This window comes from Lepus europaeus, chromosome 3 (genome assembly GCF_033115175.1).
Source record: "Lepus europaeus isolate LE1 chromosome 3, mLepTim1.pri, whole genome shotgun sequence".
NCBI lineage: Eukaryota > Metazoa > Chordata > Mammalia > Lagomorpha > Leporidae > Lepus > Lepus europaeus.
In genome coordinates this window covers 52,451,979-52,469,990 of record NC_084829.1, presented here as the reverse complement: position 1 = coordinate 52,469,990, position 18,012 = coordinate 52,451,979, and the positions used below count along the sequence as shown (strand labels likewise).

Genomic DNA, 18,012 nt, shown 5'->3' with positions numbered 1-18,012 from the left:
ATATAGTAGATGTCAACAGCTGGAAAGAATTAAATAAAAGTTTATGCCAAGAAAGAAGTGTTTACTTTGATCCAAAATGTTAGTCAGCGAAAGAGAAGCTGAATAAAAAAAAACAAAGGAATCTTTTATACAGTGGTTTATATATATTAATAAAGATACATGTGAATACTTTATATATAGTTAGTTTGGAAAGAATTTTCACTTATTAGGCAGTCTTCTTTTTGTCCCATCAATATATATCTTCTAGTAATAGTATCCATACAATCTTTAAATACAAAATAATAGCAGATGTAAGATTGATATAAAGAAATTCTTTAAAAGAGCATGCTAGTGTTAAGTAAAATGTTCTGAACTAAAAAGAGTTAAATTTCTGGAGGAAAAAAGCAGCAAAGAAGAGTTGAAAGTGATCGTTCTGTTATCTCTTTCCCTTTAGTACAAAAACAGAGAATTCCATTCTGCTTATACACTTCCACTCACAAGCAAGAGGATTAGGAAAGCTAGAACAGAGCTGGAAAATGCCCAGAATATCCTGTATTCCTACATTAATATAACAATCATCAAGGAAATGTCTGCAATGGGTCTTTTGTGAAATTAATAAGTTTAATACGAGAAATCTACAGATAAGCAACAACTTTGGAATTTCCCAAAAATTCATTTAAGTTTTCCCAAAGAATTGTATGAGATTAACTCCTATTTAGGAAATGAAAAAATAAATTGAAATGTAAAAAGGGAATCAGATGTAGTTTAGTTTAAATCTTGTTTTACATTATGCTGAATGAAATAAGCCAGTCCCAAAAGGACAAATATCAAATGTTCTCCCTGATCTGTGACAACTAACTGAGCACCTAAAAGGAAAAATGTAGAAGTAAAATGGAGAGTATGAGAAACTTGATCAGCCCATGTCTTGCCTGTTGAGGAACAACTTACTAATTTATTCCTTTTTTTTTTTGACTTTTTTTTAACTTTTATTTAATGAATATAAATTTCCAGTGTACAGCTTATGGATTACAATGGCTTCCCCCTCCCATAACTTCCCTCCCACCCACAACCCTCCCCTCTCCCGCTCCCTCTCCCCTTCCATTCACATCAAGATTCATTTTCAATTCTCTTTATATACAGATCAATTCAGTATAAAGATTTCAACAGTTTGCACCCACATAGAAACACAAAGTGAAACATACTGTTTGAGTACTAGTTATAGCATTAAAACAAAATGTACAGCACATTAAGGACAGAGATCCCACATGAGGAGCAAGTGCACAGTGGCTCTTGTTGTTGACCCAACAAATTGACACTCTAGTTTATGGCGCCAGTAACCACCCTAGGCTGTCATCATGAGTTGCCAAGGCTATGGAAGCCTTCCAAGTTTACCGACTCTGATCATATTTAGACAAGGTCATAAAAGACAGAGTGAGGATAGTAACCAATGATCCTAAGAGTGGCATTTACCAGGTTTGAACAATTATACAGCATTAAGTGGGGAAGAGGACCATCAGTACACACAGGTTGGGAGTAGAGCCATTGGTGGTAGAGTAGAGGTTATGATTACAAAGGAATGAGGCCCAAGTGCACTAGACAGGGTCTAGAACAACGGCCAGAGTCATTATTAGAGGAGCTAAGAAAGGTGCTGTCTAAGCTACAATTAAGTTTTCTGATTGAGAGGCAAATAGAACCTGATAGAAGGGGCTTGATAATAATCTGGTGGGCTTTAGGCCTTGTAAGTTAAGAGGCCCAGACCTATCTATCTCTTTAACTATTCCTTTTAGTATTTTTTTTGTTCTACTTAATACCATTGGTTGAACTCTTTAATTAACACATAATTATTCCTAGGCATTTAAATTTAACTGAAAAGTGATCCCTGTTAAATATAAGAGTGGGAATGAGTAGGAATAAGAGAGGGAGGAGATGTACAGTTCGGCACATGCTCACTCGGACTTACCCCTAATGGTAGAGCTAGAAACATGCCAGGGGATTCTATTCAATACCATCAAGGTAGCATGTACCAATCCCATCTTACTAGTCAAAGTGATCAGTTTCAGTTCATAACTGATCATAATTACAGGATTAAGTGTCAAAGGGGGCCAGCACCGCCATAGCTCAATAGGCTAATCCTCTGCCTGCAGAGCTGGCACACCGGGTTCTAGTCCCGGTCGGGGTGCCGGATTCTGTCCTGGTTGCTCCTCTTCCAGTCCAGTTCTCTGCTGTGGCCCGGGAAGGCAGTGGAGGATGGCCCAAGTGCTTGGGCCCTGCACCCGCATGGGAGACCAGGAGGAAGCACCTGGCTCCTGGCTTCGGATCAGCACAGTGCACCAGGCCATAGCGCGCTGGCCGCAGCGGCCATTGGGAGGTGAACCAACAGAAAAGGAAGACCTTTCTCTCTGTCTCTCTCACTGTCCACTCTGCCTGTCAAAAAAAAAAAATTAAAAAGTGTCAAAGGGATCACATAAACAAAACTAGTGTCTGCTAATATAACTGATAGAATTAAAAAGGAGAGAACAATCCAACATGGGAAGCGGGATACACAGCAGACTCATAGAATGGCAGATGCCCTAAACAGCACTCTGGCCTCAGAATCAGCCCTTCAGGCATTCAGATCCAGCTAAAAAGCCCATGAGAGCTTCTCAGGCATGGAAAGCCAAGACACTCTTGCAAAAAAAAAAAAAAAAAAAAAAAACCACAACAATAACCTAAATGAAAGATCTCTGTGAGTGATCCCAGTGGAAAGAACGGGCCATCAAAGAAGGAGGTACCTTTCTCTGAAGGGAGGAGAGAACTTCCATTTTGACTATGGCCTTGTCTAAATAAGGTTGGGATTTGTGAACTCAAGAGGCTTCCATAGCCTTGGCAGCTCATGACAAGAGCCTCGGGTGATTACTGACGTTATAAATAAGAATGTCAATTGTTAAATCAACAACGGGAGTCACTATGCGCCTACTTTCCACGTAAGATCTCTGTCCTTAATGTGTTGTAGTATGCAGATTAATGGTAAAACTACTACTAAAACAGTACTTTATACTTTGTGTATCTGTGTCAGTGCAAATTGTTGAAATCTTTACTTAGTATATACTAAGTTGGTCTTCTGTATAGAAAGATAATTAAAAATGAATCTTAATGAAGAATGGGATGGGAGGAGTGGGAGATGGGATGGTTGCGGATGGGAGGGAGAATATGGGGGGAAAAGCCGCTATAATCCAAAAGTTGTACTTTGGAAATTTATATTTATTAAATAAAAGTTGGGAAAAAATCTTGTTTTAACATTCAAATACTTAATGGTATTCACAATACTTAACTCACCATTTTGTTTGGATTCTTAATATGAAACTTAAGCATTCCCATACTCTAACCCTAGATGAAAACAGAAATGTAACATTGTAGCCAAACAGTTAAATTATAGATGTAATGTTCCAAATCAGTTCCAACACAGCTATCAATAAACACTTGATAAAAGAGCTTGTCAATAAACACTGTGCCCCACTTGGAAATGAGTAAATCCACTGAGGGACCTAGGTCACTTACTTGTTTGTCAAAAGTGAGAAACTGCTTAAGTTGATCGAAGCTTGATGGGGTGACATATTTACGGAGAGGTTGTTTTCGTAGTTCAGTGTAAGGATCAAGAGCCATCTTTTCTGGTGGATTTAATTCAATTCCTTGACTTTCCAAAAATATCTAAATAATTAAAAATAATGGTCATCTTTCTTAGAGATTCTTAAAGTAAGTAATAAACTTATAATATAAAACTAAGTGTAGTCATAATTTTAATACCAATGCTCAAGTTAACCAGTACTTTGTAGCTTTAATATGTCATAGAAACACTATCTCCAATTGACCCAACACTATAATGCAGTGGCCAGCATTGCGGCATAACATGTTAACTTGCGCCTGAAGCGCAGGCATCCTATATGGCTGCCAGTTCGAGTCCTGGCTGCTCCATTTCCAATACAGCTCAATGCTAATGTGCCTGGGAAAGCAGCAAGGGATGGCCCAAATCCATGGGGCCCTGCACCCATGTAGGAGACCTGGAAAAAGCTCCAGGTTCCTGGTTTCAGCTTGGCCCAGCCCAAGCCATTGTGACCATTTGAGGAATGAACCAACGGATGGAAGAACTCTCTGTCTCTCCCTCAACTCTCCTTTCAAATAAAAAAAATAAATATTAAGAAAAACCTATAATTCAGATAATAGTTGACCATTACCTGAATTATTCTATATTATAAAATTGCTAGGTAATATGCTAAGCTAATTGGAAGACATAATGATAAGGTAACTGGATTGAAATATCAATGTAAATCAATTAAATTTATTTAGATGCCCAAGAACAGAATGAATACTAGGACTGCTTAATTGTATATATCTGGAACTTAACTATAGTTTCAAACAATATGGAATTTCTATTAGGTATGGAAACAAGCTGTATATGTGAATCTGAACTCATATTCCCAACTTTCCAACATTCACTTAAGTATATGATTAAAACTTCCTCTCTCACCAAAAATAAATCATAACTACTGGTTATTTTAGACCAGAAATGCTTTGGCAAAATAGGAAAGACAAAGCAAGTGCTCAGATATCACAAAAACAAGTTCAGAAAAACATCTGAACTTGATATAATCTTGAATCCTATGTTATCAATTATTCATTATTTGTAGTTACTATATCCTTTAAATTGACATTTCATCTTATTAAATGCACCACAATAAATTATAGCTTTATTGATAATAAGAAAAGAACAATTTCATAATATCCACATTCTCGAACTGGTTTACTTTTTGGAATTGTGCACCTTGCTCTTGGCCAACTCAATAGAGAATACACAAAGCTCAAAACTAAAAAGTGTGGGTCTAGTATTAGTTGTATGCCATGTATTCTACGATTTTAGTATTTAAAATTTTATTAAGTAGTTCCCAATATCGTTTCAATATAAAATATGATCTTAACTTCTATTAAAACTATTGAGCTGTAAATATTGGTTAACAATAAAATTTTCCCTTAAGGTTCTAGATTAGTGGGGCCAGTGCTGTATCTCATATGGGTGCCTGTTGAAGACCCGGCTGCTCTACTTCCAATCCAGCTCTCTACTATGGCCTGGGAAAGCAGTACAAGATGGCCCAAGTCCTCAGGCCCCTACACCCAAATGGGAGACTTGGAAGAAGCTCCTGGCTCCTGGCTTCGGATTGGCGCAGCTCTGGCTGTTGCAGCCATTGGGAAGTGAACCAGTGGATGGAAGACCTCTCTGCCTCTCTCTCTCTCTGCCTCTCTCTCTCTCTCTTTGCCTCTCCTCTCTCTGTGTAACTCTGACTTTCAAATAAATAAATAAATCTTTTAAAAAAGATTCTAGATTAGTATAGTAGGATTATTGATTGAGATATTTAATGGGTATTTTACTCCTTTCTCTTGCACTCAACAGATAATCAGCCCCTTTTTAAATCTAACTTTACAGATTATGGCAGGAATGTAAAAGCTTCCTGAAGTTGACTTTTTTTCTTGTTTCTTAGAAAGCCTAAAAGTTTGAAGAGATTATTCTAAAATGTCCCAGAAAGGAGAAAAAAAAGAATACCTTTAAGTCAAGAAGAGAGAAAGGGAGAAATACACCAAGAATGGAAAAGGCACAGGTTAGTGGGTCTCAGAAGAGCAGGACCCACACATGCTCTGTGGTGGTACTCTGACCACATGAGGTGTTGTGGACCACCATTCAGTGTGATGCACTGCCAAGTTCCAGGATCTTACATAACACCAAAGCTTCAGAGAGGTGCCTTTGGTAATTGGACAATCCATGAGCCCTATCTGTATGATTCCTTTAAACCTAACAGTGGACTGTTTCCTTGTCATTCTTAGGACTTGGATTTTGGCTTAGCTGAGAGTGAAGAGAAACATCAATGGTTATGGAATGAATGCCTGCATACCCCGCAAGTTCATACTTAAGCCCTAATCCCCAGTGTTACTATTTAGAGATACAGCCTCCATTGAAATAATGTTAAATGAGATCATAAAGGTAGGATTCTCCCTAGTAAACATGACCAAAAGAGATCCTCACCACGACATGTTGTAATCAAGCTCACCACAGTGAAACACAAAGAAAAGATTCTAAAATGTGCAAGAGAGAAACGTCAGATTACTCTCAGAGAATCTCCAATTAGACTCACAGAAGACTTCTCATCAGAAACCATACAGGCAAGAAGGGAATGGTGAGATATAGCCCAGGTACTAAGAGAGAAAAACTGCCAGCCCAGAATATTATATCCTGCAAAGCTCTCATTTGTGAATGAAGGTGAAATAAAGACCTTTCACAGCAAACAGAAATTGAAAGAATTTGTCGCCACTCGTCCAGCCCTGCAAAAGATGCTTAAAGATGTGTTACACACAGAAACACAGAAACACGGTCATCGATATGAAAGAAGGTAAAGGAAGGAAACCTCACAGCAAAAGATCACAGGAAGTTCAAAGCATATATTAGAAAATATCTTTGGCAAATGGCAGTGCAAAGTTGCTACTTATCAATAGTCACATTGAACGTTAATGGCCTGAACTGTCCAGTTAAAAGACACCGTTTGGCTGATTGGGTTAAGGAACAAAATCCATCTATTTGCTGTTTACAAGAAACACACCTTTCCAACAAAGATGCATGCAGACTGAAAGTTAAAGGCTGGAAAAAGATACACCATGCCAACAGAAATGAAAAAAGAGCAGGTGTAGCCATCTTAATATCGGACAACATAAACTTTACCACAAAAACTGTTAGGATAGACAAAGAGGGGCACTATATAATGATTAAGGGATCAATTCAACAGGAAGATATAACGATTATCAATGTATATGCACCTAATTACAGGGCACCAGTTTATTTAAAAGACTTGTTAAGGGACTTAAAGGGAGACTTAGACTCCAATACAATTGTACTGGGGGACTTCAATACTCTACTCTCAAAAATAGATCAACAGGACAGAAGATCAACAAGGAGACAGTAGATTTAAACGACACTATAGTCCAAATGGATCTAACAGATATCTACAGAAATTTTCATCCCACACATAAAGAATTTACATTCTTCTCAGCAGTATATGGAACCTTCTCTAGGATTGACCACATACTAGGCCATAAAGCAAGTCTCAGCAAATTCAAAAGAATTAGAATCATACCATGCAGCTTCTCAGACCATAGAGGAATGAAGTTGGAAATTAGCAACTCAGGAATCCTTAGAGCATATGCAAACACAAGGAGATTGAACAACATGCTCCTGAATGAACACAGGGTCATAGAAGAAATCAAAAGAGAAATCAAAAACTTTCTGAAAGTAAATGAGGATAACAGCACAACATACCAAAACTTATGGGATCCAGCAAAAGCAGTGTTCAGAGGAAAGTTTATATCAATAGGTGCCTACATCAAGAAATTGGAAAGGCACCAAATAAATGAGCTTTCAAGTCATCTCAAGGATCTAGAAAATCTGTAGCAAACAAAACTCGAATCTAGTAGGAGAAGAGAAATAATTAAAATCAAAGAAGAAATCAACAGGATTGAATAAAAAAAATTACAAAAAATCAGACAAACGAGGAGCTGGTGTTTTGAAAAAATAAACAAAATTGACACCGCATTGGCCCAACTAACTAAAAAAAGAAAAGACCCAAATCAATAAAATCAAAGATGAAAAAGGAAACATAACAACAGATATCACAGAAATAAAAAGAATCATCAGAAATTACTACAAGGACTTGTATGCCAGCAAACAGGGAAATCTATCAGAAATGGACAGATTCCTGGACACACACAACCTCCCTAAATTGAACCAGGAAGACATAGAAAACCTAAACAGACCAATAACTGACACAGAAATTGAAACAGTAATAAAGGCCCTCCCAACAAAGAAAAGCCCAGGACCAGATGGATTCACTGCTGAATTCTACCAGACATTTAAAGAAGAACTAACTCTAATTCTTCTCAAACTATTCAGAACAATCAAAAAAGAGGGAATCCTCCCAAATTCTTTTTATGAAGCCAGCATCACCTTAATTCCTAAGCCAGAAAAAGATGCATTGAAAGAGAATTACAGACCAGTATCCCTGATGAACATAGATGCAAAAATCCTCAATAAAATTCTGGCCAATAGAATGCAACAACACATCAGAAAGATCATCCACCCAGACCAAGTGGGATTTATCCCTGGTATGCAAGGATGGTTCAACGTCCGCAAAACAATCAACGTGATACACCACATTAACAGACTGCAGAAAAAAAACCCATATGATTCTCTCATTAGACACAGAGAAAGCATTTGATAAAATACAACACCCTTTCATGACGAAAATTCTAAGTAAGCTGGGTATGGAAGGAACATTCCTCAATATAATCAAAGCAATGTATGAAAAACCCACGGCTAACATCCTATTGAATGGGGAAAAGTTGGAAGCATTTCCGCTGAGATCTGGTACCAGACAGGGATGCCCACTCTCACCACTGCTATTCAATATAGTTCTGGAAGTTTTAGCCAGAGCTATTAGGCAAGAAAAAGAAATTAAAGGGATACAAATTGGGAAGGAAGAACTCAAGCTATCCCTCTTTGAAGATGATATGATTCTTTATTTAGGGGACCCAAAGAACTCTACTAAGAGACTATTGGAACTCATAGCAGAGTTTGGCAAAGTAGCAGGATATAAAATCAATGCACAAAAATCAACAGCCTTTGTATACACAGGCAATGCCACTGCTGAGGAAGAACTTCTAAGATCAATCCCATTCACAATAGCTACAAAAATAATCAAATACCTTGGAATAAACTTAACCAAGGACATTAAAGATCTCTACAATGAAAATTACAAAACCTTAAAGAAAGAAATATAAGAGGATACCAAAAAATGGAAAAATCTCCATGCTCATGGATTGGAATAATCAATATCGTAAAAATGTCCATTCTCCCAAAAGCAATTTATACATTCAATGCAATACCAATCAAAATACCGAAGACATTCTTCTCAGATCTAGAAAAAGTGATCCTGAAATTCATATGGAGACACAGAAGACCTAGAATAGCTAAAGCAGTCTTGTATAACAAAAACAAAGCCGGAGGCATCACAATACCAGATTTCAGGACATACCACAGGGCGGCTGTTATCAAAACAGCATGGTCCTGGTACAGAAACAGATGGATAGACCAATGGAACAGAATAGAAACACCAGAAATCAATCCAAACATCTACAGCCAACTTATATCTGATCAAGGATTCAAAACCAATCCCTGGAATAAGGACAGTCTATTCAATAAATGGTGCTGGGAAAACTGGATTTCCATGTGCACAAGCATGAAGCAAGACCTCTACCTTTCACCTTACACAAAAATCCACTCAACATGGATTAAAGACTTAAATCTACGAACCGACACCATCAAAATTGGAGAAACCCTGCAAGATATAGGTACCGGCAAAGACTTCCTGGAAAAGACCCTGGAAGCACAGGTAGTCAAAGCAAAAATTAACTATTGGGATTGCATCAAATTGAGAAGTTTCTGTACTTCAAAAGAAACAGTCAGGAAAGTGAAGAGGCAACCGACAGAATGGGAAAAAGTATTTGCAAACTATGCAACAGATAAAGGGTTGATAACCAGAATCTACAAAGAAGTCAAGAGACTCCACAACAACAAAACAAACAACCCACTTAAGAGATGGGCCAAGGACCTCAATAGACATTTTTCAAAAGAGGAAATCCAAATGGCCAACAGACACATGAAAAAATGTTCAAGATCACTAGTAATCAGAGAAATGCAAATCAAAACCACAATGAGGTTTCACCTCACCCCAGTGAGAATGGCTCACATTCAGAAATCTACCAACAATAGATGCTGGAGAGGATGTGGGGAAAAAGGGACACTAACCCACTGTTGGTGGGAATGCAAACTGGTTAAGCCTCTATGGAAGTCAGTCTGGAGATTCCTCAGAAACCTGAATATAACCCTACCATACAACCCAGCCATCCCACTCCTTGGAATTTACCCAAAGGAAATTAATTTGGCAAACAAAAAAGCTGTCTGCACATTAATGTTTATTGCTGCTCAATTCACAATAGCTAAGACCTGGAACCAACCCAAATGCCCATCAACAGTAGACTGCATAAAGAAATTATGGGACATGTACTCTATAGAATACTATGCAGCAGTCAAAAACAATGAAACTCGTCATTTGCAGCAAGATGGAGGAATCTGGAAAACATCATGCTGAGTGAATTAAGCCAGTCCCAAAGGGATAAATATCATATGTTCTCCCTGATCAGCGACAACTAACTGAGCACCAAAGGGGAAACCTGTTGAAGTGAAATGGACACCATGAGCAACAGTTGATCAGCTCTTGTCCTGACTGCTGATGTACAATTTAATACTTTATCCCTTTTAGTATTTTTTTGTTCTAGTACTATTAGTTGAACTCTGTAATTAGCACACAATTATTCTTAGGCATTTAAATTTAACTGAAAAGTGATCCCTGTTAAATATAAGAGTGGGAATAAGAGAGGGAGGAGATGTACAATTTGGGATATGCTCAATTGAACTTGACCCAAATGGTGGAGTTAGAAATGTGCCAGGGGATTCCAATACAATCCCATCAAGGTGGCATGTACCAATGCCATCTCACTAGTCCAAATGATCAATTTCAGTTCACAATTGATCACTCTGATAGGTCTAAGAGTCAAAGGGATCACACAAACAAGACTAGTGTCTGCTAATACTAACTGATAGAATAAAAAATGAAGAGAACGATCCAACATGGGAAGCAGGATACACAGCAGACTCCTAGAATGGCAGATGTCCTAAACAGCACTCTGGCCTCACAATCAGCCCTTTCCGCATTCAGATCTGGCTGAAGAGCCCATGAGAGTATTTTAGGCATGGAAAGCCAAGATACTCTGGAAAAGAAAAAAAAAAAGAAGACCTAAGTGAAAGATTTCTGCAAGTGAGATCCCAGTGGAAAGAATGGGGCCATCAAAGAAGGAGGTACAGAGGTACCTTCTCTGAAGGGAGGAGAGAACTTCCACTTTGACTATGACCCTGTCGGAATAAGATAGAAGTCGGCGAACTGAAAAGGCTTCCATAGCCTTGGCAACTCATGACTAGAGCCTAGGGAGATTACTGACACCATAAACAAGAGTGTCAAATTGTTAAGTCAACAACAGGAGTCACTGTGTACTTACTCCTCATGTGGGATCTGTCCTTAATGTGTTGTCCAATGTGAAGTAACGCTATAACTAGTACTGAAACAGTATTTTACACTTTGTGTTTCTGTGTGGGTGCAAACTGATGAAATCTTTACTTAATATATACTAAATCGATCTTCTGTATATAAAGATAATTGAAAATGAATCTTGATGTGAATGGAATGGGAGAGGGAGCAGGAGATGGGAGGGGTGCGAGTGGGAGGGAAGTTATAGCGGGGTGGAAAGCCATTGTAATCTATAAACTGTACTTTGGAAATTTATATTTACTAAATAAAAGTTTAAAAAAAAAGGTAAGGTTCTGATCAAATAGAACTAGTATTTTTAGAAGAAGAGAAATCGGAGAATAAGCATACATTTTCTCCCTCTCCATGCCTATGCACTGAAAAAAAAAAAAAAAAAAAAAAAAAAAAAAAAAGGCCACATGAGCACCCAGAGAGAAGTGAACTGTCTGCAAGCCTGGAAGAGGGCTTTCATTAGAACCTAATTATGCTGGCACTCTGATCTTGGACTTGCAGCCTCCAGTACTGTGAGGTAAGAAAATTTCTACTATTTAAGCCACCAAGTATTTTTGTTATGACAGTCCTGAGTAGCTAGCGCTAGAGCTTGTCATTTTTAATGTTATTTTTGTTTTTTTATTTTTTTTTTTAATTTTTTTTTTTTTTGACAGGCAGAGTGGACAGTGAGAGAGACAGAGAGAAAGGTCTTCCTTTTGCCGTTGGTTCACCCTCCAATGGCCGCCGCGGTAGCGCGCTGCGACCCGCGCACCGCGCTGATCCGATGGCAGGAGCCAGGTGCTTCTCCTGGTCTCCCATGGGGTGCAGGGCCCAAGCACTTGGGCCATCCTCCACTGTACTCCCGGGCCATAGCAAAGAGCTGGCCTGGAAGAGGGGCAACCGGGACAGGATCGGTGCCCCGACCGGGACTAGAACCCGGTGTGCTGGCGCCGCAAGGCGGAGGATTAGCCTAGTGAGCCGCGGCGCCGGCCTAATGTTATTTTTGAAAAATGAAACAAAATTTCTTCTCAGCAGCATTTGTGGAGTAGGATTCACATCTACTACACTGCCAGTAATATTTCAACAACAACAAAAATGTATTCTGGATCTATGTTTTCTGGAGCTTTATTTTTGAATATGTTCAGTCAATTCTGCCTATAGGAACAAACATTAATCCAGAGCACAAGGAGGGTTGAGGGGAAGAAGTGGTTGTAATATATCAGCTTCCTGGTTGACATCACACCCTGCCTACTCACAGGCTCAGCCCTAATGAAGACCATTATATGTGTATAAATTTTAAGCAGTCATAGGAACCAGCCTGCAACTTAATGGATGAATTGTTGAAAACATAATTCAATATAGTCAACAGTCCTTAATACATAGTTCCAGTCAAAAAACAATTGTTGAAATACATCAATCCTCATTATTCATGGAGTCCATATTTGTGAATTTTCCAATTCACTAACATTTAATTGTAACCCTAAAATCAATACTCACTACATTGTTCAGTCATTCACAGACATGTCCAAAGTAGCAGAATATTTGATTTATCCAAATGTGTAATTTCAGTTGAGGTCAAACAAGGTGAATCTCTTCTTCCTGTTTCAGCTCTCATGGGGTAAACAATTTTAATGGCAGACTATTTAATGGCACATTTTTTACATTTTTGAGGCTTTTTTTTTTTTTTTTTTTTTTTGGTGATTTTGCTGTTTAAAGTGGTCCTGAAGCCTAGGGCAGAAATGCACTTTAAGGTTCCTAAGCAGAAGAAAGCTGTGACTTGAGGGGAAAATACATAGAGTAGATAAACATCAAGGGTGAGTTATAATGCAGTTTGGTTTGATGTGAACAAATCAACACTATCTACTAATTAACATGTCTTAGAACAGAAACAGACGTAAAACAAATTTCTGTATTGATAGGTTAACAAAAATGCTGTGAGCAGAGATTCACAAGAACCTAACCCTGCATTTCCCTTAGGAGTAATGGTTTAATATTCACTAATTTAGTGCTTGTAGTGAATTTATTGGTCTAAACTACTGTGAATAATGAGACTTGACTGAACTAATGAGATCTGCTCAGGGGTGAATCTGAAAATGCTCAAACTGTCCATAAGACACAACTGTAAAAATAGTTGTTAATACCTTTAGGTTTACATAAAACTGTATAATTTCTTACTGTTTGTATAAAAATTCTAAAATTGCCTTTGATAAATAGGATCTCAGAAACTTAAAAAAGCAAGAGATCAAAATATGCTTGAGGGGCAGGCATTTAGCTTAGTGGTTAAGGTTGCTAGTTAAAGTACTTTCGTCCCACATTGGGGTATCTAGGTTTGATTTCCAAGCTCTGGCTTTTGACTCCAGCTTTCTGCTAGCAAACTCTGGGAGGTAGTAGTCATGGATCAAGTCATTGGGCTCTTGTCACCCACGTGGGAGATCTGGAATGAGTACTCAGCTCCTAGCTTCAACCCAACCTAGAGCCAGCCATAGCAAGCATCTAGGGAGTAATCCAGTGAATAGGACTCCTCTCTGACTCTCTGCCTCTCAAATAAGTTATATATACATCAATATGTATGTATATGTATAAGTATTTGAAGGGGATAATATCTCAAAGATGGTCTAGCACCTCTACTTTGTTTACTGTTTTCCTTTGTTATTTTGGAATGGCACTGACTCTATGACATTTTCTTCACTTCCTTCATTTATCTGTTCACCTGTCACCTCATCAGTGAGGCTCTGATGATGAGCCTTGTAAATAGTGTCCCCGATCTTCCTTACTGAGACTGTTTCCTCCATTGCTCTTACCATCATCTGTCATATATTTATTTATTTATTTTTTACTTATTGCTTTTCTCATTCAACTGGAATATAACCTCCATAAGGGCAAATATTCATATATGGCACCTGAAACAGTCTCTGGCACATAGCAGGAGTCAATAAACATTTGTCAAGTAAACTACTAAATGTAAAAAAAAAAAAAAAGCAAAAACAAAAACAAGCATTAATTCATAGATGCTCAGGGCATGGTAAAATTTAATCACACTTGGCACTAGGTAGCATGGAATAAAAGATATAAAATAGTTCAGAAAATACATCTTTGCAACAAGAAATATATTTAACTAAGACAAACTTGGAATTAACTTCCTAATACTATACTCTATACTAAAAGAAAGTCACCATATCCTCTATGTTTGTAACTTCAAGTTGTCTCTATATTAAAAACAAAAGGCTCAAATTTGGGGTGGGTGTTTTTCCTAGCAGTTAAGATACCAGTTAGGGTTCCCTCTAGCTGCCAGCATCAGCTTCCAGCCAATGTGGACCCTGAGAGGCAGAAGGTAACAGTTTATGTGATTGGGTTCCTTCCACCCATATTGGAGACCCAGATTGGGTTCTCAGCTCCTGTTGGCTCTCTGGCCCTACTCAGTCCTAGCCATTATAGGCCTCTGGGGAGTGAACAAGCAGGTGGAAGCATTTTCTGTCTCTCTGTGTATGTGTGTGTCTGTCTCTATCTTTGTCTCTTGATAAATCTTTTAAAAATTAAATTACAAAAACTCAAAAGCTATGAAATTGAGAAAATGAAGGACTTTTCTCAATATAAAGAAGTGGGTTTTTTTCCAATTAAAACATTTGGATTCTTTTAGACAGTAAATTTTCCTATAATTTAGTAAATATGTCTTACAAAAAGTATAAATGGCACAAAAAAAATTTAGGATCATTACTGCCAGGAAGGATGGTATAATTTTTGTAAACATCAACTTTATATGAAGTATTTAATGCTTCTTCCATATTTCCATTCCTCAGGGGTACTATCCTACTCTCTATTTAAACTGCCAAGTAAATTGGTTTCTTTACCAAAGATAAGTGTTTATGCATTAATATCATTCTGAAAACATTAATATTACTACAAAGTATCAGTGTATATAAGCATACACACACATATATATGCTTCACAAATCTAATAACTCATAAAACATATTATCTGTGTCCTCCTCTTTCCCTAATAAATGAATCTTTCCATAAATAAGAATGATGCCTCAGAACCAACAACTTTCAAAAATATGTAACTTGGGACTGGCGCTGTGGCATAGAGGGTTAAAGTCTCAGCCTGCAGTGCCAGCATCCCACATGGGCGCCAGTTTGAGTCCTGGCTGCTCCACTTCCAATCCAGCTCTTTGCTATGGCCTGGGAAAGCAGCAGCAGATGGTCCAAGTCCTTGGACCCCTGCACCTGCATGGGAGACCCAGAAGAAGCACCTGGCTCCTGGCTTTGGATTTGCACAGTTCCAGCCATTACAGCCATTTGGGGAGTGAACCAACCAGTGGATGGAAGACCTTTCTCTCTGTCTCTCCCTGTCTATAACTCTGTATTTCAAGTAAATAAAAATAAATCTTAAAAAAAAAATAAAAACAAAAATAAAAAATATGTAACTCTACCTGTGTGAATCGGTCACAGTCCACAATACGGAAAGTTTTGCCATAAATTGTGATGTTTATTCCTCTGTTTAGGTCTTTCCAGTGGTAATGATCTCCCACATCATTCTTGGCCAGCCGTTGACGTCTGATTAACTTGCCTTGAGGGATTCCAGAGTTTTCCACCACAGGCTCAATGACAGACATGCTGTCATCCTCTAGGTAGTAGTAAATGTTCACTTGACGGATTCTATATTGTTCCTCAGTTGATATAGGAACATCTTCTTGAAAATAGGCATCAAATTTCAGCACCTATAAAGCTCAACAGAAAGAGAAATGTTGTAGTATTAGTTTGTCATTGTCATCTCAAAAAACATCTAACGCCTTCCTGAAAAGAGAACCACTCAAAGAGGTTTGTCTATTCATTTCTTATCCTCTAAATCAAAAGATGGAAAACTATGGTCCATGAGACAAATCTACTCTTACACCATTTTTTTCATATGAACCACAAAGATTTTTATTACATACTTAAATGGTTGAAAAAAATTTAAAGAATATTTCACAACACATAAAAATGATATAAAATTGAATTTTCAATACCCACAAATAAAGTAATTACGTAAGTATTTAACACTTGTTTACTTAATGACTGCTCTTCCATTGCAAGAGCAGAGTTGAGCAGTTGTGATCGAGATACATAGGCTGATATATTGGACTGGATTATATCCACCCAAAGATTTGTATGTTGAAGTCCTAATTCTGTAGAGAATGTACTTGGAAAGATGGTCTTTTGGAGTTAATAATGTGAAATAAGATTTTAAGGTTGGGACCCTAACACAACAGGACTGATGGCCTCAAAAGGGAAGTGGGAGAAAGAGAGAGATAGAGATTCACTTCTTTCACCTCCTATGCATGTTCTGAGGAAAGACCATGTGAAGACATAGCAAGAAGGTAGCTGTGAGCAAAGAGAGACCTTAACAGAAATCAAATTGGCTGGAACATGACCTTGGAATTCTGGCTTCTGGAACTATGAGAAAATGGATTTCTACTGTTTAAGCCAACCAGTTTGTGGTGGTACTTTGTTAAAGCGCCAGAGTAGACTAAAACTGCTACAGTATCCAAAGTATTTACCATCTGGACCTTTACAGAAAAGGTTTGCTGATATCTGCTCTAAATATAAGGTATAGACTACTTACTGTGCATGTTTCCTGCAGAGACAGCCTAAAAACCCTAATACTTCTAGCTTCATTTCCATGTTAAAAGTCCTTCCAAACTTCTGGAAGGAGTGATTCATTTTAACAAGACTATGATCTTTGGTTTCAAGATGAAGATGAGGGCTCACCTCCATTCCATTACTAGGAGTGGAGTCCTTGTAAATTCATATGACTGACACATTCATTCTTACAGACCTTAAAGTCATTAGTCTACCATAGAATCTTTGGAGAGTATATAAATACTCTCACTGCACCCAGAAACATATATATATATATATATAAGGGCATGCCAAAAGGTTCACAGAATAAGTTATTAAAAGATAATTTTTGGGGGCCGGCATTGTGGCATAGTGGGTAAAGCTGCTACCTGAAGTGCTGGCATCCCATATGGGCGCTGGTTCCACTCCCGGCTGCTTCCACTGCCGATCCAGCTCTCTGCTATGGCCTGGGAAAGCAGTGGAAGATGGCCCAAGTCCTTGGGCTCCTGCACCCATGTGGGAGACCTGGAAGAAGCTCCTGGCTCCTGGCTTCAGATCAGTGAAGCTCCAGCTATTGCAGCCAACTGGGGAGTGAATCAGCAGATGGAAGACCTCTCTCTCTTTCTCTCTCTCTTGTTCTCCTTCTCTTGCTGTGTAACTCAGACTTTCAAACAAATAAATAAATCTTTAAAAAAAGATAACTTTGGGGTACAAAAGAATTTTGAAATCCATTCATAGTTTAATCATGAATTTCATTTTTTTGTGAACTATTTGAAGACACTTCAGATTGTACAAAGCAAACAGTCCTCTAAGGAGTATCAGCATCGACATCAAAAAGACACATCTATTGTACCTTTTTAAAAACATAAAACATTATAGAACGTATATATTAACATGCTTTGGGATTAATTTATAAATTTCTGTTTTTCTGTTTCCATTTCAGGGCAAGAAGATATTAGAAAGATGTTCAAGGTAGGCAGAGAGCTTACTCAAGCCTAGAATAAGAGGAACAAATCAAGCTGATCTTTACAGACTCAAATGTGGCCTGATGAACGGATGGAAAATGAAAAAATTCTATACATAAGCACTGTTGCTAATAGAGATATGATGACAGTAATTCATATATATTTATAAATAAGATCAGCTAGTCCAACCACACAAAGAGGAAATTGAAACCCACGTAAAGTGACATGCCTGAAGTCACACAAGGGGTTAGGGCTAGAGTTGTCCCTGGT

The 18,012-nt window shown here is 38.0% G+C and overlaps 1 protein-coding gene across 1 annotated transcript in view; it reads right to left on the bottom strand.

Annotated features, from left to right (window-relative positions):
• Positions 1-18,012, bottom strand: part of EFHC1 (EF-hand domain containing 1) — an 87,932-nt gene that overhangs the window by 52,452 nt on the left and 17,468 nt on the right. The window contains exons 3-4 of the mRNA XM_062187533.1: positions 15,610-15,897; positions 3,517-3,666 (exon numbers count right to left, since the gene is read on the bottom strand). Of these exons, the coding sequence (XP_062043517.1) occupies positions 3,517-3,666; positions 15,610-15,897 (438 nt within the window). The remainder of the gene's footprint in view (positions 1-3,516; positions 3,667-15,609; positions 15,898-18,012) is intronic.